Source organism: Peromyscus eremicus, chromosome 22, assembly GCF_949786415.1.
Source record: "Peromyscus eremicus chromosome 22, PerEre_H2_v1, whole genome shotgun sequence".
Lineage (NCBI taxonomy): Eukaryota > Metazoa > Chordata > Mammalia > Rodentia > Cricetidae > Peromyscus > Peromyscus eremicus.
This window is the reverse complement of record NC_081437.1, coordinates 10,904,267-10,928,206: the sequence shown is the minus strand read 5'-3', so window position 1 is coordinate 10,928,206 and position 23,940 is coordinate 10,904,267. Positions and strand designations below refer to the sequence as shown.

General features: G+C 40.6%; 1 protein-coding gene across 1 annotated transcript in view; it reads right to left on the bottom strand.

The window, feature by feature from the left end:
* Nucleotides 1-337: 337 nt before the first annotated feature.
* LOC131897739 (probable serine/threonine-protein kinase samkC) overlaps nucleotides 338-23,940 on the bottom strand; it is a 47,075-nt gene continuing 23,472 nt past the window's right edge. The window contains exons 2-4 of the mRNA XM_059248728.1: nucleotides 19,906-20,181; nucleotides 8,734-8,849; nucleotides 338-1,586 (exon numbers count right to left, since the gene is read on the bottom strand). Coding sequence (XP_059104711.1) covers nucleotides 1,308-1,586; nucleotides 8,734-8,849; nucleotides 19,906-20,181 — 671 coding nt within the window. The 3' untranslated portion in view covers nucleotides 338-1,307. The remainder of the gene's footprint in view (nucleotides 1,587-8,733; nucleotides 8,850-19,905; nucleotides 20,182-23,940) is intronic.

Sequence of the window (23,940 nt, the reverse complement as noted above, 5' to 3'; positions counted from 1 at the left end):
TCCATGGTAACTACAGAAGTTATAAATGAAGAAATGTAGGCTTCTTGAATACTTTGTAAAATAAAATCCCTTACATTTCCTCTTACATTATTATCTCCAATGGCAAATATTAAAAAGAATGAAAAGATTTGTAAGACTCAGACCTTTGACTTTGATGGCAGTCCCTAGAATCAGCTTATGGCATTCAATTGAACTATATAATACAAAACAAAGTCTGCGAGGCAGAACCAGGTGGATCTCTTTGAGTTCAAGGCCAGCCTGGGCTACAGAGTGAGTTCCAGGAAAGACGCAAAAGCTACACAGAGACCCTGTCTCAAAAAAAAAAAAAAAAGTCTGTGGCAAAATAAAATAAAAAACAAAGAAGTAACAACAAATACACAAAGTCCATGTAAACATATCCAATGTAAACTAAAGAGTATATATTTTTAGAAAGCCCCATACTTCATTTTTTGCTTTTTATTTTAAAATTTATTTTGTTTTTATGTGTACGAGCGTGTTGTCTACATGTATATTATTGCCCCAACTGTATGCCCATTGTCCACAGGTACCAGAAGATGGAATCCGGTCAGTACATGTTCTTCATGACTGAGCCATTTCTCCAGACCCATCTTCATTATTTTAAATGCCGGCATTGGGAAAGAGTTCACTTTAGGGCTGCATAATGGCTAAGTCCAAAAAGTACTTGTTCCCTAAGTTTGCATAAGGACCTATGTTTGATCCTCAGACACCACATAAAGAGCCAAAATAAGCACAGCACACTTGAAATGCCAGCGCCAAGAAGTGGAGACAGGAAGATTCTTGAGGTTTGCTGGTCAGCCAGTTTAGCCTAAACCACAAGTCCCAGGCCAGTGAGAGACCCTGTCCAAAATGACACAAAAAACAAGACCACCAGAAGATAGATGGTACAGGAAAATGACATGAGGCTATCCTCTGACCTCAACAAGCATGTACACACACGTACCTGCCTACATATACACACAGAGACAGAGTTCACCTTGACCTTGGAAACAACAGATTTATAAGGTTAGTGAATATAGGCTTCCAAATCTCACTCCTGCACTTTTAATCAAGTATACAATAATTTTATATGAAAATATTTCCTATTTATCTTAGAATTTTTGGGGTGTGTTTTTTGTTGTTGTTGTTTTGTTTTTTGAGACTGGGTTTCTCTGTGTAGCCTTGGCTATCCTAGAGCTAGTTCTGTAGACTAGGCTGGCCTTGAAGTCATAAATCTGCTTGCCTCTGCCTCTCAGTGCAGGGATTAAAGGCGTGTGCCACCACCATCCAGTCCTATCCTAAGATTTTTATCAGTTTTGTGGCAGCAGAAAGATTATGCTAGTAAAATAGTAATTTAAAAATAAACAATACAGTATAAAAATTGACAGCATCAAAAGCACAAATATGCTGGTAAAAAGACACTTCCACTGGGAGAGAAGACGAGTCAACTGCCTACCAGGTTTGGCAGGGAGAGGGTCCCCAGCTGCTTTGACAGTCTTGATAGAGAGGTGTTGATTGGAGATGGACATGCTTGGCCTGCATTGCTGCTGCTGCTGCTGCTGCTGCTGCTGCTGTTGTTGCTTCAGGGCCTATAAAGAAAAACTGGTAGTAAGAAACAAGCTGGTTTTCAGTGAGGGACATCTCTTATGGCGAGAACTACTCTGACATCTATTCAACACAAACAAAAGCCTAAATTTAACAAAACTGACACAAGCCTATAGGACCTATGGAATTTGGGTACTTTGGGAGGACAAGATTATTCCATTATATACAGCTGTAAGGAAAAATCATTAGATTTTCTTCAGAACTTAAAAATCAGCAGCAAGGCAAGGGATTTACAATCTTCTAATTGAGAATTACACACTTTTATCATTTCTGAAAACAGAATTCTAAGCATTGATTCTATGGAAAAGAGCAATTATCTGTATTATTTATGCTTCACAGGTGTTACAGTTTAATAAGTATTTGTATTACCTTGAGTAAGAGTGAAGAGACTTGCCCAAATGATAAAGTCTTAGCTACTTACAGCAATGAAATAAACAGAGAGCAAAGGACACAGCAGTGTAGGTTCTAACAACAGCAGTTAGTTCCTTCTGGCCATTTTAGCTCATTTTTATTTCTAAGAGGTTCTTAATTAACAGAGTTAACACGATATTATTTAGAGTGACCATTTAAAAAGAAAGAGGGTCTGGGAGATGGCTCAGTGGGTCAGAGGTGGATCCTTAGGACCCGTACCGTGGAAGAAGAGAAGTGACTCCCAAAAGTTGTTCTCTGACCCCCATGTGGATACATGTGTGTGCAAAGACACACACACACACACACAACACACACACACACACACGCACGCACGCACGCACGCACGCACGCACGCACGCACAGATAAAAAGGGCGGAGGAGATGATTCTTGCAGAGGATGCAGGTTCAGTTCCCAACACCAACATAGCAGCTCTGTGTGTGACACTATGCCTGTCCTACAAACAATTTTCAATAAAACAACTTTTAAATACTTTGAAATTCACATTTTTTAAAATGTTTGTGGACTCGGGGCCAGGAATGGTGGCCCACATCTTTAATCATAGTTTTCAGGAGGCGGAGGCAGAAACTCAAAATCTTTGAGTTTCAGGGCAGCCAACACGATACAATAACAGTCAATCTCAAAAAATTAAAATTATGAGTTCTAATCCTTCAGAAAAAACAAAAAATACATTTTTAAAAATTATTAATTTAAATTCAAAGCCAAATTCTTTTTTGACTATCACTTAAGTTTTAATGTGCAATCCAACTGCACTGGTCAATTTATTTTTACTTATTAAACTTCTTCATACACACTTCTACTAAATATAGCACTACTTTTGTGCATTTTGAGAACAGCACTATTATCTACATACTGTAGTAAAACTTCTCTAAGAATATGCACAGGGGCATGAGTGTAGCAGTCAGAGGCTAACTTGCTGGAGCTGGTGTTCTTCATCATGTGGGTCCAAAGGACAAAACTCAGGTCACTGGGCTTGGCAGTATCTCTATCCAGTGATTTATCTCATTGGCCCTTAGGATTTAAAAGTATTTTTTATCATGTATAGGCATTATACAACTAAGGATATTTTCATGTAAGTATGTACTGTAGATAAAGTGTATTTTACTTCATATCTTTTCTTAGCACCCTGGACAGTTTTGTGTCTGTTCACATGTTATATGTATAACCTTGGTATTATATGTCTATATACAGCCTAAGCACCAAAAAATGAGAGAAAAACTAGTATTTGCTTTTCATGGACTAGATTAATCCATTTATTTATCATCCATGTTTCTGCAAATGCTTTAAGTTTGTTCTTTGTATGGCCAAAAACAAATGACATTGTATATACACTGTTTATCCAGTTGGGACACCTGGGTGGATTCCACAACTTTATTATTGGGAATGCGGCTGCAATCAACACTGGATGCAGGTGTTCCCGCCAGAGTCCTCGGGATCTGTGACATTAACACCGTCAAGGTGACAGCATCTAGTCTCCTCTAGGAGACAAATGCGGGACAAGTCCGTGAGGATTTCTAGACTGGGTTCACTACTTTGAGAAGACCCTCCACAACGTAGGTGAGAGCAGCTGCCTCATGTCTTTGACATCAAGGCAGACCTCTCATGACAGGCATGTAAATGAAAACCAGAACAAACTGTTCCTCCCTTAAGCTGTTCACACAGCGCTTTTTTCCCCCTGGGGGAGAGAGTGTCACAGAACTGATACCAAGCTACTTAGCTGGGTTATAGGTTTATTTTTATTCTATGAGTATGGGTGTTTGGTCTGCATGTGTCTGTGTACTTGTGTCTGTGGAGGCCAGAGAGTGCATTAGATCCCTCTGGAACTGGACTGACAAGCAGTGGTTAGCCAGTTTGGGTTCAGGGGATCGAATCTCAGTCCTCTGCAAGAGTAGCCAGTATTCCTAACTGCTGAATCATCGTTCTAGCCTCCCAATTTAAATCTTTTGAGAAACCTCTACTGATTTCAGAAAGTCCTTGCATATGCCCTGGAACTGTTTCTCCTTGTTCTTCTAAATGTTTCAGGTTTTATATTAGGGTCTTTCCATCCATTGGGAGTTAGTATTTCTGAAAGGGATCTAATTTTGTTCTTCTACACATGGATAAGTAGTTTGCCCAGAATCATCTGTTAAGAGGTTGCCTCTTCTCCGCTGTGGATTTACATTGCATGTCCTCTATTCAGTTGCATTGATCTGTATGTATGTCAGTGTCATGGTTTTGTTACAATGGCTCTGTAGTACAACTTGAAATCGAGTACAGTAATGCTCCCAGCATTCTTATCGCCTAGGATTGCTTTGGCTCTTCATATTCAGGTATTACGTCTCCATATAAATTTTAAAGTTGTTTTCTAGTTCTGTAAGAAGGCACATGAAATTTTTGTGGAGACTGTACCGAACTTATACTGAACATATATATTTATTTCATCTGGTAGCACCATCATTCACAATAGATATCTATCCATTTTCTAGCATCTTCAATTCCTTTTTTAGATGTTGAAGTCTTAATTTTCTTTCTTTTTTTTTTTTTTTTCCCACGAGACAGTTTCTCTGTGTAGCTTTGGAGGCTATCCTGGAATTCACTTACAGAGATCCATCTGCCTCTGCCTCCCAGTGCTAGGATTAAAGGCAGGCACCACCAACGCCCAGCTCTTTCTTACATGTTTTAAGATGTTTACTGGTTTTAAGGTTTTTACAGATTTTACATTTTATTGCTGTTTTAAAAGAGAGTTTAAGTACTATACTAATTAAAGGTAGAGAGGGTAGACATACTTGTATCTGAGTTTAGTGGAAATATTTTGAATTTTTTCACACTTTGTATAATACTAGAGTATATTTATAGTATATAACCATTATTATGTGGAGGCACTTTCCTTCCATTCAGAGCCTCGTGAATTCAACACTATGGAACAAATGTCAAATTTTGTCAGAAGTCCTTTCTACATACATTGGGATGCTTAATTTCTACACTAGGGTGCATTTATGTGATGTATTAGACTTGTTAATTTGTGTATTATGAAGCAACCCTGTAGCTGATGTTTTACACAAATTTTCACGGTCACACAGTCTTATGTATAATAAGCTGGCTATAAGCCTGAGGGTGACTGAACTGCTTCTCCTACCTTCATGTCCTATGTGCGGGGATTACAGGTGTGTGCCACCGTCTTGCAGTTTTAAGTTTTACGAGATGCAATACCAGGCTTCATGTATATTAGGTAAGCACTCTGCCAAGTGAGTTACATCTACAACCCTTGCTATGTTCTTGAATATGGCCTGCGAGTATTTTATTGAAAATGTTTGTATGTATGTTCACCAGGAAGACTGTCTATATAACACCCCCACCAACCCACACATCCTTCTGCGTGTGCATGTATGTTTTTCTGTGTCTGTTTTCAGTATTGGAGTAATATTGATGGATTTACTCTTTCAGGCAAACTGATGTTTTTCCCTGCAGCTTTCAAGACACTTTCTTTGTTCTGTATATTTAATGTTTTGACAGTTAATGATATGGGCAGGTTCTCCTTTGTTTACTGTTCTAAATGCTGCCTGTATCTGAGTGGATATCTCTTTTCACAGATTATTTTCCATTATGATTTTCCTGGAGATATTTTTTATGCCTTTATCATGAATTTCTTCTATACACAGTTCATTGATTCTCTGCTTTCAGAGAGTTACAATCATCTTGAATGCTAGTTTCTTATTAACTTATCCTTGCCAGTGCCTGGATGTTCCAACCGCTTAACTGTATCCTTCAAGTCCTTATATTCTGCCCTCATCTTTGATATATTCTACTGGCTTTCAACAAAGATCAGCCAGTGCTTTGAACCCTTGAGCATCTCTCTAGACCCTAAAACATTTTAAGATTTAATTATTTAATTTTATATGTGTATCTTAAGTATATGCTATGTGTGTGCAGGTGTCTGTAGAGGCAAAAAGGAATCAGACCCCTGGAATTGGAGCTAAACTGTAAGTGATCTGATGTAGGTGTTGGAAACCTAGGTCTTCTGTGAGAAGAAAAAGCACTCTTAATCAATGAGCCATATCTTCAAACCCTTTATTTTTGTTTTTAGTTATAGGTAATGTATGCATTTGTGCACATGACTACAGCACCTATTAAGATCAGAAGAGAACTATGACTTCCCTGGAGCTAAAATGACAAGCAATTGTCAGCCAGTGCAGTTTCTGGGAACTAAAACTGGGTGTTCTGTGAGAGCAGTATATTTTTGGTTATTTCTTCATCTCTTAACTGCATAGCACAACCTTTTACAGCATAAGCTTCTAACCCTCTACAACTGTCCATCTTTCACAAATGTTTATACAGTCCCCGAAATGATTTATCTTAGACACATATGAGTAACAAATATATGCAATATATACAAATTATATGATAAAATTTATGTAAAAGTTAGGCCGTTTGCTATTTCTTACTATTAATAAATTGTTATGCTAATATTTTTCTGTGTATCTTTCTTAACATAAGCACTAAACTGTTTAATCACATGTTCATGAAGCATGAACATTTAAAATTTAATAGATATTATAAAATTTTCTCCAATAGAGCTATAGTGGCTGGGTATATAGCTCAGGGACAGAGTACTTGCCTAGCACGCACAAGGTCCTATATTCAATCATTTCTATTTAATGATTGTTTTTTACTACACTGCATCAGTATATGAGTAGCCATTGTCACCTTACTTGTCAATTCTCGATATAATACAATCTCTTAGTTCATAGCAAATTATGAAACTAAAATTATGTTATTTAATGTTTTCCTAATTACTTGTCAGTTTGTATTTATTGATTCTTCTTGGAAGAAGCTGCTATATAACCCAGGCTGCCTTGAAATTAGAACCCTCCTGTTTCAGCCTCCTGAGTACTGGGATTATGTGACTATGCTACCAGACAAAGCATTTCAAGAATGAAAAATAAAGAAAAAGAAGGGGGGGGGGACAGCCTGGAATACATATTGAGCCAATCCAAACAACACAGCAAGGTGTTATCTCGAAACAAAAACAATCCAAAGCCAGCTCTTTGAAAATTCCAATAAAACAGAAAATTCAACTGGCAATTAACACTGGGAACAAATAAATGAACAAGGACAAATGAAAAACAAAACATTATATATCTTTACAGCAGTACATGCAATAAATCAGGTAAAAACAATATTTACTTCTTTTTTAACATACATTTATGTATTTATTATATTATGGAGTTGGGGGGGACATGTATATGGAAGTAAGAAACAATGCCAAGGAGGTAGTTTTCTTTTCCATCATGTGAGTTCCAGGAATCAACTCAGGGTTTCAGGTTTGGGGGTAAGTGCTTTTACCGGCTGAGCAACTTTACTGGCACAGAAATGGACCATTTTCTAAGAAAAAATCCCCAAAATTGATGCAAAAGGAGACAAATCAATTGACTAATATAATAACAACAAAGAACAGTATAATTCAAGGAAAATGATTCTTACGTACTATTTATTCAACCTAGGGAGTAAAGATAATTTCTACAACTTTCTCCCCAAATCTAGAATAAAATAAACAACTCCACAGTTTATGTTATGCTGTATTTCAAAACTGCACTACAATAGAAGGATACTGCAAGACAGAGTCTTGCTACTTGTACAATCCGTGATGGTTTCAAGCTCTTCCCTCCCGACCTCAGCCTCCAATGTAACAGGATTACAGATGTGTGCTACAAAACACAGCTGACTAGAAACTCAGTTATTATTTATTTATGGTTTTTTCAGACAGGGTCTCTCTGTGTAACAGCCCTAGCTGTCCTGGAATTCACTTTGTAGTCCAGGCTGGCCTCAAATTCACAGAGATGTGCCTGCCCCTGGAGTGTTCTTAAAGGCATGTGCCACCACAGCCGGCTTAAAAACTAAAATTAAAAAAAAAAAATTTGCACAAGCTATGTAAAGAATAAACACATAGGTTCTATTCCATTCTTACAATTAGTGCAATATTAGGAAATCTAGCAATATGATTCTATATATTAGATTAAAAGTAAAAAATCTACCTGATCATTACAATAAGCTCCAAAGCAAACAAACCTGAGGATCGGGAATGTGGCTCAGTGTGAGAAGTATTTGCTCAATGAGTGATGAGTTTCATCCTCAGTACCCCCAAAACAACCAGACACACATAAGAAAATCTCTGAAAATGTAAACACCTATTCATGATTCAGAACACATACCTTAGCAAACTAGGAAAAAATCTGGGTCTTCAAAACCATTTTAAACCCTACATACAATGGGTGATACATACAGAGTACAAAAATTACTAACAGCAAATTAGCAGATTATGGACATTTACCCTGTAAAGACATGAATCTAAAAGCTTTCAATAAATTTTCAGTAATTAACAGAAGATTTGATGAAGTGTTTTATTGAAAAAGGACCTCGATACATCATTGTCTATTACACAACAGAACTAAAGGCGTGAAACACCATGTAGCTCTCATTATTATTATTATTATTATTATTATTATTATTAATTATTTGTTTTGGTTTTTTTTTCTAGACAGGTTTTCTGTGTAGCCCTGGCTGTCCTGGAACTCATTCTGTAGACCAGGCCGGTCTCAAACTCACAGAGATCCACCTGTCTGTCTCCTGAATGCTGAGATTACAGGCATGTGCCACCACAGCCCAGCTTTCCTAATTATTTTTAATTAGATTATTCTTCTGATAAACAGAGACTTAATGCTTACCTGCTTCAATGCCTTTTTGCTGTGCTTCTGTGATGGAGAAATGACTTTACTTGCTGGAATGGTAGGTGATGGGCAGCCTGACTGGGGAGAGGATGGCTGTGACAGTCTAGATGATACTAGGGAAAAATTGACAAGGAAACATTTGTTATCAGAGTTGTTATCAGGCACCACTCCTTCCCCAGATCATATGCTGCTACCTGTTAACAACTGTGACCAAACACTTTAGGAAAGGATCTTCTCTTTGGAGTTGTCCTGCAAACAGTCTCCCTTTTCAGTTTATTTCCTCAGAAAGTTCTAGTGCAGGATGATAGGACGGGGAAGGGGCGAGTATTAGTATAGATTACTTCTCATTGTTAAATATATGAGAAGTGATTAAAGAAGCCGGAAGTCATGTAAATCATGTTATCAAATTAGAACTGTAGTATCTGTGGTCCTACGGTAAACTTGAAAATGAATAACGACAACAACATGGTGGGAAGTTATGAAAAGTTTAAACTGAAGACAATAAGGCCATTTCTACTTGAAAATTCTTGCATTGTTTTCACCCTGTCATTCCTTCCCTCATGCCCCAAGTTTTAGGTTTATCTGTTCAAGAGGGGTTTTGAAGACTTCTCTACTGGAAACAACCACTTCCTATGCCATCCACATCTGCTTTGCATAGCTGGAAACTGACTACACTGAAGTCATGGCAGGCCCATGCTTATGCTCTATAAACTTTAACATTATGTGAGCACATTTAAAATTTTATTTTTTACATCCATGCAATGTCTACTGCCCACAGAGGCCAGAAGAGGGTGTGGCATCACCTGGAAAGAGGTTACAGATAGTTGTGAGGTGCCATGGGGGTGATAGATATTAAACCTGGGTCCTCTGGAAGAGCAGCCAGGACTCTATTGAGCCATCTCTCCAGCCCCATTTTAAAGTAAGGTGTGTGTGTGTGTGTGTGTGTGTGTATGTGTGTGTGTGTGTGTGTGTGTGTGTGTGCATACGCACGCACGCATGATCACAAACACATATGTACACATCTGAGGACATTGCCCATGGAAGCCAAAACAGAGCATCAGATCCTCTAGTGATGGAGTTATAGGCACTGTGAACAGCCCAATTGTGGATGCTGGGAACCAAACTCATGTCTTCTACAAGTTCAATGAATACATCTTATGTTAGTTAAGGAAAAAGACGAAAATTGTTGGTTCAGACATCTCATGTGAGAGCAAGGAAGTTCAATTTAAGAGAGGAAAGAACCTAGAGATGACTCTTGAAGGATACATTTTGCCTAATATTTTCTTTTTAAATACTTGACCTGAAAACATTTATAGCAAAATGGTATTGCATGGTTAAGACCATGAAGATTTAAGACACATTAAGTATGTGCTCCTAGATATCTGACACAAAAATAAGAAATACACATAGTGAAATAAGCAACGCCTAGAGTACAACATACCACTTTACTCTTAAATGTCCTAATAGTAAGACAATTTAACTTTGGTTCTGTATCCTTATCTTCATAAATATCATGTTTATATACATGGGAAGGAACTGATATAACAATCAGCTTTAAAAAAAGCACCTATAATCTACCACAAAAAAAAAAAAAGAGATTGAGCTAAATATAGAGATGGCTCAGAAGTTAAGAATGCTTACTGCTCTGTTTGCCAACACCCACATCAGGTGGCTCACAACTGCCTGTATGGAACCCCAGTTCCAGGTCATCTAATATTTCTTTCTGGCCTATGTAGTATATATATAAACAAATGTAAGCATGTACACATACACATAGAATATGTTTTAAGAAAAATGAGCTAGGTAAATCTTGAAATGACTGAGCAACAGAAGGAAAATGTATTCTCAATGTGTATTAGATGTTGACAAACTATAAAATAAAACATAAAAGTATTTAAGGTCATTTGCCTGTTTAAAGTGTACAATTCATATCTGCAAAACTATGCAACAATTACCACCATCAATTTTCACCATCCCATCCCAAAGAGCACATGTGTTGGCTGGCCACTGTTCTACTCCTCTACTTTGCCCCTAATCCTAGCCAATTACCTACCTACTATTTGTCTCTATGGATCTATCTAAGGTTCTATGTTTGATATGATGGAATAATAAAATGTTCTGTGAGTGAATTTTTTTTCAATAGTGCAATCTTTTGAAGATTCATTTACATTCTGACAGGAATACTCCATTTCATGGTTGAATAACTATCCATTCACATTTTGTTTATATTCATCAACTGTCAAATAAGAACAATATTGAGAACAACACTCTTTCTGTATATATACTTTCAGGTGGGGTTGCCCCTGTCTTTCTTTGTTGTGTTTTTTGAGACAGGGTTTCTCTGTGTAGTTTTGGTGCCTGTCCTGGATCTCGCTCTGTAGACCAGGCTGGCCTCGAACTCACAGAGATCCACCTGCCTCTGCCGCCCAAGTGCTGGGATTAAAGGTGTGTGCCACCACTGCCTGGCGCTCCTGCTTTCTTTGTTTTTTTTCCTTTTTGTTTTTGGTTTTTCGTTTGTTTGTTTTTTGAGAAACAGACCTACAACTATAGCTTAGCTCTCATTCTGTAGTCTAACTCCTGGTAATCTTCTGGGATTGTATGTGTGCACCAACCTGCTTGGTTCAGCTTCTTAAACATTCTTTCTTGCTCTCCCTCCTGCATGACTCCATGTTTTGTTTGTTTGTTTTGCGTGTGTGTGTGTGTGTGTGTGTGTGTGTGTGTGTGTGTGTGTGTTCTGTCTTATTGGGTTTGTTTGTTTGTCTGACCTTTGCTTTTTTTTTGTCTACTCTTGGGTTTTTTTGGGGGGTGGGTAGTGAACATGAAGTAGGGTGGGTAGGTGGGGCAGGAAGATCTAGGAAGAGTTGGGGGATTGGAAAGAATATGATCAAAATGTATGGTATGACAAAAAAAAATTAAAAATCAAACAAACAAAAGCCCTTGGATTTGGGGAACCTAAATTCGTGTTTGCACGCCTCATTATCCACAGCTCTCCAATTTCTTGAGTTCAATCCAAGAAGGAACTGCAGGGTCTTATGGTAACTCTGTGCTTAATTTTCTTGAGAAACTGCTGTGCTGTTCACGAAGTGATAACAATTCTAGCAGGAATGCAAGAGGGTTCCACTTTCTCTATATAACTGACAGCATGTGTTGTTATGTCTTTTTTATTTGGTCAATGATATGACAGAGAACATATGAAAATACAAGGTAAAACTATTAATAATCAACTGTGTTTTTTTTTTCCCAAAGCCTTGTAAAAATTTTGTAATATATATTTTCTTACCTCTAAAAATTGCCTAGTTACAAACAGCAAACATTCAGAACTACCCTACTAAAGAATCTAAGAATCATACTTCATTGTCTTAAAAAGACAATGAAGCTATCTGTAATAAGCAAGACATGCCGGGCGGTGGTGGCGCACGCCTTTATTCCCAGCACTTGGGAGGCAGAGGCAGGTGGATCTCTGTGAGTTCGAGGCCAGCCTGGGCTACAAAGTGAGTTCCAGGAAAGGTGCAAAACTACACAGAGAAACCCTGTCTCAAAAAACCAAAAAAAAAGCAAGACATGTTGACATGTTACTTGGAAGGTTCTTCCTTAAGGTAAATGTCTTTTCTAACAAACAAAAGCACAAAACTATCACTAAGTCAACTCAAATATATGGTGAAAATTATAGGACCCATCAATAAGGGCTTAAATTATGGTAAGTTCTAGTCTCATCATCTATGAAACTTAAAACACTCTTCTTTTCAAATGCTTCAAAGTGCAAACGAGACTTAAACACATGCTGAAAAACCTCTCTTAAAATTCCCTTCTACAATTTAGTAATAGCAAGCAAGTCTTTCTATGTGCGTAAAACTATATTAGGTTTATTTAACAAGATTTTGATCAACTCTTCTATCTTCTAACAAAAGTATAAGTTCTCTTTTCTATTCCAAGCTCCTGAAATTCTATTTCCAGAGATAACTAAATCTAAATAACTAGGTTTGCATCATTACATTCTTTTCTGTGCAAATAAAACAGTACAAAGATACACATTGGCTGCTATGTATGTTCTCATTACCTGTATTTACTTCTCAAAAAAACTGAATCAGCTTGAGAAAAGATACAAAGCTAGTATGGAGCAAAGGCAAGATTTAAATCTTATTTTCAGAACAATGAATAAGTACCTGGAGTAGCTCACAGTGGTGACCACTGAAAACATGTGCTAATGTCCGAATTCTCAGAGCCTGTGAACACTGCTTTATTGGTGAAAGGGCTAAATATCTTATGATTAGATTACCTAGATTATGCCAGTCAGTCTTAACGTATTTTTTACTTTTCAAGACAGGGTCTCAATTTACAGCCCTAGCTGGCCTTGAACTCTGAGAGATCCGCCTGCCTCTGCCTCCCAAGCATTAGTATTAAAGTTGTGTGTTATCACATCCCACACAACAAAGTATTTTTATAAGAGACACAGTGAAGACAGATTTAGAGAAGGTGAAGAAAAAGCCAGGTTAGAATAAAGTGGCCATAATGCAAGTTAGTTGGCCATCACAGGAAGCCAGAAAAGGCAAGGAACAGAAGAGTCTCTCTGAAATCCTCTGGAGGGATAGCATCCTTGCTGACTCTTGGGCTTACAAACTCGTGGCTTTCAGAACTGTGAGAGAACAAATTTGTGTTACTTAAGCCACACAGTTTGTGGTAATTTGCTGCTTCAGGAACAATATAGTAACTAAGTTTTGTTTTGTTTTGTTCTGTTTTTGAGACAGTGTTTCTCTGTGTAACCCTGACTGTAGCTAGAGTTTTCCTGCCTGGCCCACAGTCAGGACAAATCTCTCACCCACCAGCCCCACAGCCGCTCAGACCCGACCAAGTAAACACAGAGACTAATATTGGTTACAAACTGTATGGCCATGGCAGGCTTCTTGCTAACTGTTCTTACAGCTTAAATTAATCCATTTCTATAAATCTATACCTTGCCACATGGCTCGTGGCTTACCGGGATCTTCACATGCGGCTTGTCATTGTGGCGGCTGGCAGTGTCTCCCTCTCAGCCTTCCACTTCCCAGAATTCTTCTCCTTGTCCCGCCTATACTTCCTGCCTAGCCAATGGCCAATCAGTGATTTATTTACTGACCAATCAGCAACACACTTGACATACAGACCATCCCACAGCACCTGGCTGTCCTGGAACTTGCTTTGTAGACCATGCTGGTCTCAAACTCATGGATATCCACCTGCCTCTGCCTCCCAAGTGTTGGGATTAAAGGTGTGCACCATCATCACCACTACCACTGGCATAAGTTTTTAAAGTATTACTATCAACTTACGGACATTTGAAACATACATTTGAAATGTTTAAATAAAAATCAAGCCTGGCCTGGTGGCACAGGCCTTTAATTCTATCACTTGGGAGACAGAAGCTTTTTCCCTTGCTTCTGGTTATCCTTAAAGCCTCAGTCCTAATAGTACGGCCATCTTTAACACAGGCTGCGCCCAAACCTTCACCTCAGCCACTATCAACAAGAACATCTCCCAGAAGTCTTTCAACCTAAGTTAACTTTGTCACAAGTTTCGTTTCTAGGATGCATTTGAAAGAGAACCCAATCTTCCCCATTCACTAACTTAGCACATATAAAAAAAAAATGCCAGAGGGCTGGTGGATTTACCGTATTTTCTAACTCCAGTTAGTAAATTACTGATTTAAAAAAAAAAAAAAAAAGTCTTGAATATATGCTAACAGTCATGTGCTCTGGGAAACAGGGATCCCTTACAATGAAAAGGAGTATTTTACTAACTCATTTTTTTTCCCTTAAAAATAGCAAAAGCAAACCAAATCTCACAACTTTTCCTTATAACAAGATAAAAACTATAACCATGCAGCATCTTAAATCCCAGCACTTGGGAGGCAGAGGCAGGAGGATCTGTCAGTTCAAGGCTAGTCTGGTCTATATAAGTTCCAGGACAGCCACGGTTATATAAAGAGATCCTGTCTCCAAGGAAGAAAACAAAAGAAAACAAAACAATTATCCATGCAGCTGTTTCATATTATAGTATTTATAACATTTGGGGGAAAAACAGAAATTTCCCTTAGCTATGACCATAAAACAATAAGAGAGACAGTTGATTTTTTTGTTTGTTTGTTTTTTGAGACAGGGTTTCTCTGTGTAGCTTTGCGCCTTTCCTGGAACTCACTTGGTAGCCCAGGCAGGCCTCGAACTCACAGAGATCCGCCTGGCTCTGCCTCCCGAGTGCTGGGATTAAAGGCGTGCGCCGCCACCCTGAACGCGCCCGATCTCGTCTGATCTCGGGAGCTAAGCAGGGTCGGGCCTGGTTAGTACTTGGATGAGAAATAGTTGATTTTACTAGTAGTTTTTCTGACATTATTCCACCTTACCTTGACTTGAAATTCCATTAAGCTCTTCTCTGAACATGTTTCCTGTCTGAAAGCTAAAAACCAAAACTACAAACTAGTACTTTCCTCTACTTTACATATAAATCAATAAGCTAGATTCAATACTGGACTGAGTTTCTGAGTTCTAGTCTGTTCCTATTTGGCTGAAAGGTATACATATCAAGAGTTTCTATCAATTTTCAACTAAAAGTATCAGTTTTGCTGTCAGAGCTCTATATTTTTGCACATAAAAAGGAAGTGGGTTTTGATACTATCTCAATGTTCTTCCTGTCTTACAATGCATTTGAAATCATGATGTCAAACTCAGAGTCAAAGCCCCAAATAAGAAAAATGAACAGCCACAATTAGATCGCTGTATTGATAAGTAGGACTGTCTTTTCAATATTTTTATCTGTTTAAAATCTTTTCACAATGTGTCTCACTGCATGGTGCTGGCTGGCCTAGAAATCATACTATGGTCCAGGCTGACCTTGAACTCGCTGCAATCCTCCTGCTTCTGCCTGTCAAATGCTAGGAGCTTGAATGTGTGCTAACTCACTCATCCTAGAACTGCCTTTCTTTATGTGTGTGTAGAAGCATGTCTGTGGAAGTCAGAGGACAGCCTTAGGAAGTCAGTGCTCTCTTTCTACCATGGAGGTTCCAAGGTTCAAACTCAGGTTAGGAAGCTTAGCCACAAGTGTACCTGCTAGTCAATTCTCCAGTCCCTTCATTTTTATTTATTTCTTCCTCCTTGAGACAGAGTCATGTGTGGTAGCCCAGGAAGCATTCCATTTCCAAGTCCTCCTGCCTCAGCTAAGCTTAGAACTGCCTTGTTGAATGATGCAGCTATTCCTATCAGGCTATAGGTCTGCCGCATTCATTTCCACAGGAGTATAAAAACTCACAAATATGTAATACATACCTAACATTTTAAGGATATTATACTATGAATGATCCAAAAATAATAAATCTAGATCCTAAGAGAAACTGTTATTCTGTATTACTGGTAGCTCAGCATTTACCCATTTCTTAAGACTATCCGAGCTGCTCCAGTAAACCTGAGTTACGTGCACACTCCCACTTCCCGTTCAAAACCACTCTCCTCCCAGTTTATAGACTCTCTACAGTTAGGTGATAACTTCAGAGACTGTCTCATCAGAGTATAATTCAAGGAGAAACGGCCGATACTGTCCTCATTTCTAGAAGAGCGATGAATCAAAGGCAGATCAAAAACAATGCTGAATCTGCTATCATCTAGTTGTCAACCTCTGTTACTATGGAGACTGTAGAGTAAGGTCAGACTATTCACATTTACCTAGGGAGCTACTGACAATGGAATTTTATGATTACTATTTAAGATATTTCTGCATTATTTGAACTAACCTTAATTTTTTGGCATGGCCATTAACAGACAAAAGCACTGGCAAGAGCCATTGCTCAAAGGGTTTCTGCACCAGGGGTAGCTTTGTTCAAAAATGTATTTAAAAGAACAAAAAAACCCCATCTTCATTTTACATGAATGGGTGCTTTGCTTCCATGTACACCTGTGCACTGTGTGGTGCCTAGTACCTGCAGAGGCCAGGAAGGGGCATGGGGTCCCCTCATGAACTTACAGATGGTTGTGAGCTGCTATGTGAGTGCTGGGAAAGGAACCAGATCCTCTGCAAGAACAACAAGTGCTCTAACTGCTGAGCCAATCACCCCAGCCCTGCATGTGCGACTCTTAAAAGGTAGGAATGAGCCGGCATGTGGATATCTATTTAGCAAGTTCCAGGCCAGTCTCTACTTAACAAGTTCCAGGCCAGCCACAGCTACACAGTGAGACTTGTCTCAAAAACCAAAAAGTAAAAATAAAGCCAGATGGGGTAATCTGCTTGTCACTCCAGCTCTTGGGAGGTAGAGGCAAGAAAGCTAGGCGTTCACAGCCAGCTCTGGCTAAATAGTCAGTTCCAGACTAGCCTGGGCTATGTGAGGACATGCGAGCACTCCATCCCCAAATAAGGATGTTCCAATGCATGCCAAAGACAATGATTTTTGTTCACAGTTTAGACTGGCCACCTTTAATGTTGATCTTCTTGTTTATGATGCTACCTAGAAAATATGAATCTTGCTAGGTATTTCCCTTGCCTGATGTCTTGGCTTTGTTCTATAATTTTCAAACTTATAGAGAAAAGTCCAAGCTGGAGAGAAGTAGAGAAAAGACAAAGCACCTTTCACCTGTAGCATTAGCCTTCCCAAATCAGAATTCTCAAAAGAAGACTCTCAAATGGCTGAAAGACATTTAAAGAAATGGTCAACATCCTTAGTCATCAGAGAAATGCAAATCAAAACGACTCTGAGATACCACCTTACTCCTGTCAGAATGGCTATGATCAAAAACACGAATGACATTCTATGTTGGAGGGGATGCGGAGCAAAGGGAACACTCCTCCACTGCTGGTGGGAGTGCAAACTTGTACAACCACTGTGGAAATCAGTATGACGGTTTCTCAGAAAATTGGGAATCGATCTACCTCAAGACCCAGCTATACCACTCTTGGGAACATACCCAAGGAATGCTGATTCATACCACAAAGATACATGCTCAACTATGTTCATAGAAGCATTATTCACAATAGCCAGAACCTGGAAACAACCTAGATGCCTATCAACTGAAGAATGCATTAAGAAAATGTGGTACATATACACAATGGAGTTCTACTCAGCAGAGAAAAACAATGACAGCATGAAATTAAATTTGCAGGCAAATGGATGGAACTAGAAAAAATCATCCTGAGTGAGGTAATCCAAACCCAGAAGGACAAACATGGTATGTACTCACTCATAAGTGGATTCTAGATAGAAAGCAAAGAACAATCAGACTGCAACCCACAGAACCAGGGAAGCTACATAGCAGGGGGAACCCTAGGATGACTGTGGCTTATAATAAGTTTTGGTTTTACTCAATCACTGGGCAAGCTTCAGTGAAACATTTCACTATTAGGATAAGAATTTGTACTGTACCAAGCTGATAATAGAAAAAAAAAAAAGAAAAAGAACTGGATAATTTAGGGAGACTGTCTCAAAAACAACAAAATGGTTGGGAGTACAGCTGAGTGGTACAAAGCTTGTGCCAGGCTGCAGGTTTAATATCCAGTATCCAGGAGAGGCAGGGATTTTGAGGTTTATTCCTAGCCCCCTATACATTCATTCTGTATTGTTTACAACAAATACTGTCAGCCGGTGGTGGCACACATCTTTAATCCCACCACTTGGGAAGCAGAGGCAGGCGGATCTCTGTCAGTTCGAGGCTAGCCTGGTCTGCAGAGTGAGTTCCAGGACACCCAAAGTCACACGAAGAAACCACCTCAAAAAAGAAGCCAAACCAAAAATCAAAAACCAAAATCAGTCAACTAACCAACCAACCAAAAACCTTGAGGTAAATGCCATGTTCTGGATTTTTCAAGAGGGTATTACTGACATTATGAATAATGAATAGTCCTTGACCAGACATAGCTGAATCGTTCAACAAATATTTATCGGATGCCTGATACATACAGGCACCGTGCCATGGGCTGAATTCACTGAGGTAAATGACATTTCTTTGATGAGACTAATCACATGTAAAAATGTAACTGTGGCTTCTAGTGGCCTGAAAAAGTCACCCAAGTTTGAGAGGCAAGTCTTGTGAGCTAACAATCTGGTTTTTGGTTTCTCCACATCCTACACGCGAGAGTTTGGTACATCAATCTAACCTATCTCATCTATTGAGATTAATTATAGACGAGAACTGCTTGCTGTACATCTTTAAAAAGCCAAGCTTTGTAAAAACGAACTCAAGGGCACAGTGGTGCATGCCTGTAATTACCAATAATGGGAAAACAGGATCTGGAGTTTAAGATCGGCCTTCCCTCCATGAGCCTGTACCACAATAAAATACAACATGAAGTTTATCGGAACGGTACTTGGCAAGACCCCTTAGGCGAGCGTCGGGCTCTTTAAGTCTCCAGAGTTCCCCCTGGCATACAGGCGGTCAGCAACCGCTCAATCAGCCTTACCCCAGAAGGAGCCAATTCCCTTTCTGCCCGCAGATCTTCGTGGTGGGTGTGGCCGCCCAAACATCCGACCTGCCCCAGACTCTGGAGGGCCCGCCCTCCATCTCAAGCATGCGCCGGAGGCGGGCCCGAGACAGGAAGTGCAGGGGCGTGGCGAAGCCGCTCCAGACAGCCGGACGCTGAGGCGGGGAAGTTGGGAGGGGGGAACTGGGGACGGGGGACCGGAACGCGGAAGTGCGCACTGGTTCGCGCAGCCGGGCTCAGCGGCTGCCGGTACAGTAACGGCTGCCGGTACAGTAACGGCTGCCGGTACAGTAAGAAGCCAATGTGGCCGGGCGGTGGTGGCGCACGCCTTTAATCCCAGCACTCGGGAGGCAGAGGCAGGCGGATCTCTGTGAGTTCGAGGCCAGCCTGGACTACAGAGTGAGTTCCAGGAAAGGCGCAAAGCTACACAGAGAAACCCTGTCTCGAAAAACCAAAAAAAAAAAAAAAAAAAAGACCCCAATATGGCAGCGGCGTTAGCAGTGGCAACAGCAGCAGGACCGGCCGCCCCGTAGACAGCCCTCCACCCCCGCCACTGCGCGCCTCCGCTGAGTTGCTTCTCCGGTCCGACTTCCCCTTTTCTCCCACCTTTCCCCGCCCCGCGGGAAAAGCCGTGCAGGGCGCAGCAGGCAAGGGAAGGCAGCCGGAGCCGGGGCACGGAAGCCTCCCAGTCAGTTCAGGACCCGACATGAGGGAAAAGGGCCGGAGGAAGAAGGGCAGGACCTGGGCGGAGGCCGCCAAGACGGTAAGGAGCGGGGCGCGGAGGGGAAGGCCGGCAGGAGTTGGTTTCCTCGCCGGCTGCCGGTCTCCGTGGAAGGGAGGTCAGTTGGCCCCGCGACCGGGCTGAGGGGCTCGAAAGCGCGCGCAGAGGGCGGCGGTTAGGGTGCCGTTGGCGAGCCCCGAGGAGAGCGGGGCGCCGGCGCGAGGGGGTTGGTGGCGCGGCTGGCTGCCGGTTCTCCCGGGGGCTGCGACCGGACCCTTCGGTGTTCCGAGGTTGCCCTGTCGGGGGTCATGACGCCGTCGCCCCCGCACTGCTAGCCCTTGTTTCGGCACCGTGTGTTGTACTTGCCCAGTAACCGGTTCTTCTCCCTTGTGCGCCTTGGAGAGCCCCGATTGGATGCAGACAGGAGGAGGCTTGTGCGTGCATCCAGCCCGGGAAAGGAGAGGGGAGCGCTGGAGCTCGGCGGCGTTTCCCCGCCGAGGCGGTGGTGCCACCAGACCCGGGGGCCCCTGCTTATCTGGCTCTGGGAGCCAAGGGCAGGTCCCGAGGCTTTTGTGTTTGCCGTCGGAGCTGAAAGTGCAGGAGGTGTTTAGAAACAAAGTAACAGGTGGGACTTGGAGAATGGGTTTTTTTTGTTTGTTTGTTTGTTTTCTGTTTCCGTAGAGACCTACTCTGAATAAGGCAGCAATGCATGGTGGGACGTGTAGTTTACCGGGCCTCCACTTTTCTTTAGCCAAAGGTGGACCAACGAAATTGTGTTTAGTGGGCACACACACACACACACACACCCCCCCCCCGCCCACAATTTTGTTATACGGAATTTAGAAGTCATTTCAGAATGAGTATTAGTGAGGTCTTGTTTTGAAAAAAAAAAGTTTAAAAACGTGTATTTATGAAGAAACGTTACTTTAAGGAGAAATTGAAATTCCATCATTGCATGTGTAACAGAAAAATAACAGGACATTAAACAGAAAAATAACAGGACATTAAACATTAGTAGCATTTCAACCTCTTTTATAAATGGACAACACGTTGGGTCTTAGTAAGTGAACCCTTACAGGTTATAAGGTGTATTTTCTCCTTTAAAAAAGTGTGTGTGGGGGCTGGAGAGATGGCTCAGAGGTTAAGAGCACTGCCTGCTCTTCCAGAGGTCCTGAGTTCAATTCCCAGCAACCACATGGTGGCTCACAACCATCTGTAATGAGATCTGGTGCCTTCTTCTGACATGCAGGCAGAACACTGTATACATAATAAAAAAAAAAAGTGTGTGTGTGTGTGTGTGTGTGTGTGTGTGTGTGTGTTTCTGTGTCTGTCTTAGGGGCGGGGCGTGTGCAGATGGCCATGGAGCACATGCAGAAGTGAGAGTTGATGCAGGTTCTCAGTCTTGCTGGCCAGCACTTTTACTCACTGAGTAACTTTGCTGGTCTTGGTTTATTTGTTAATTTATTTTCTGGTTTCTAGAGACAGGGTTTCTCTGTCTAGTCCCTGCAGACCTTGAACCCACCGTATAACACTGTAGATCACTGTAGATAACTGTTTCCTTTAGAAGATGGACCAGGCTGGCCTCGAACTCAGAGATTCCTCCTGAGTCTGCCTCCCAAGTGCTGGGATTGCACCACACTGCCCGGATCCTGGTTTCTGCTTTTAAATGAGACTTTCAGAATTCAAAAGTAATGTTCATCATGGAGAAAATTGGAAAGTATGAAAAAGAAAAAAACACTCTGTTCACTCCTTTACTACTGCCTAGTCTTGTTTCCCCAAATCTGTGTTATATTGTTTATTCAATCTGCATTTTTTTTTGTTGAATGTTTCCCCATATACATTTATTAACTTATTTTTTGGGGTAGAATCTCACATAGATGATTGTCTCAAGTTCGCAGCAGTCCTCTTGCCTTTGCTCCTTGAGTGCTGGGATTATAGGCAGGCACCACCTTGCCCACTTTTATGGGATGCTCAGGATAGAACCCTGGGCATCATGCATACTAGGCAGATGCTCTTCCAGCCCACTTAGAATTTGTCTTTGTGACAGTATTGGTAGTTTCCCCTAACAAACATCTCTAGAAATAATATTTTGGTGGTGAGGAGTTTCTCTTCCACAGAAGTTTTACTTTCTACTTTAGGGGCACCTCATTGACTGCTTCCTGTTAATAAAAGAGAAGATGCTATTTTAGTTAAAAGTATGCAAATCCCAAAATTAATTAGGTGAATTAATTTTACTTACTTATTAGGCTTTAGTTTTTTGAGACCAGGTTTCACTTTGTAGCCCAGGCAGGCCTTAGCATTGGAAGCAGTAAGATTTCAGGAATCTCAGCAATCTTTATATCTTTTTGTTAACTTTGTTTGTTTGTTTGGTTGGTTGGTTTTTGAGATGGACTCTTCGTAGCTCCGCCTAATTAAGAGCCCATTGTATAGTCCAGGCTGGCCTTAAACTTGAGGTGATCTCTTACCTCAGCCTCCTCAGGGCTGGGATTATAAGCACATACTACCATGTCTGATTCAATCTGTACAGTACCTTGTGAATTATGATCTTTTTGGGTTAAATAGTTTAATGATTGGGAAATTGTGACAACTAGGAAGAATAATTTTGCATCTGTTTCATTTTCTGAAATAATAACTTAGAACATTTACTGATTTTGTGCCCCAGATATCTATGTGAAAAATGATGTTTAAAAGACAGAGAGTAGGCTGGGGAAATGGCTCAGTGTTTAAGAGCACTTGTACACGAATGCACCTTTACAAAATATCTCCTCCCCATCTAAAAAACATTCATGTATTTTACTTTTCTGCTGCCTTTTTGGGGGAGGGATGTCTGTGTATATCTAGATGTGCATGTGGAGGCCGGAGGATGCTATCCAGTGCTTTTCTCAGTTCCTCTCCACTTTTTTTACTGAGACACGGTCTCCCACTAAACCGGAAGCTTGCCAGTTGGTCTGCATGTGTATCTGGCCAGCTTGCCCAGGCCTCCCCCATCTCTACTTTCCAAGTACTAGTATTATTTATATGGGGCCAACATGCACACCTGAATTCAAAGTTTTGTAAATTTATTTCATGTGTATGTATATTCTGTCTGCATGTCTGTGCACCACATGCACACCTGGGGTCAGAAGAGGGTGTCTGGTCCCCTGGAACTGCAGTTACAGATGGTTGTGTTTTGTTCCAGGTTACTGAATATACTAAATTTAAAAACTTTTTAAATATGACTTAAAGGGTATTAATTACACCCTTTAAATCAAATATAGAAGCCCCCATGGTGCCTCATGTCTACAACCCAAGCTCTCAGCAGGATCAGAAATTCAAGGCCAGGTTCAGCTATGTAAAATTTGAGGATAGCCTGGGCTACATGAAACTCCCTCACAAATAAAAGAAAAAAACAATGCTATAAAATTTATATAAACTCATTTAAAAAAAACAGAATTGCGTAATTTCAGATGAGTCTAGTCTACTGAAAAGTGTGCATATTAAAATACTAGAGATGCTCAGTTTGGAGCTGGAGAGATGACTCAGTGTAAGAGCACTTGTTTCTCTTGCGGAGGACCGAGGTTCAGTTCCCAGCACCCACATGGTGGTTCACAACCATCTATATAACTCCAGTTCTAGGGGGCCCAATGCTTTCTGCTGACCCTGGACACCAGGCACACATACATGCAGGCAAAACACTCATACATATAAAATAAGTATTTTAAAAAATGCTCCTTAAGTTAGCCAAGATTGACATTTTGCTAAACATACAAGCAGGTGGAGGGTGTATATTACATAAAGTTCTATAATTTGCTTTATGAATATCATGGATATCTTCTCATGGCAATAACTAAATTGCTGCCACCTTCCAAATTGCTGCCACCTTCCTTTTTTTTGAGACAAAGTCTCATGGTGGCAGGGTTGGAAAGAGTGTGCAAGTGCTAGCAAGCCAGTGCGCAGACACAGAGACAAACTGGGACAACGTAGTGCATGTGCCCTATACCCAAGGACCTACTTTATTGTTGTTTTGTTTTTTCAAGACAGAGTTTCTCTGTAGGTCTAGCTGTCCTGGAATGTGC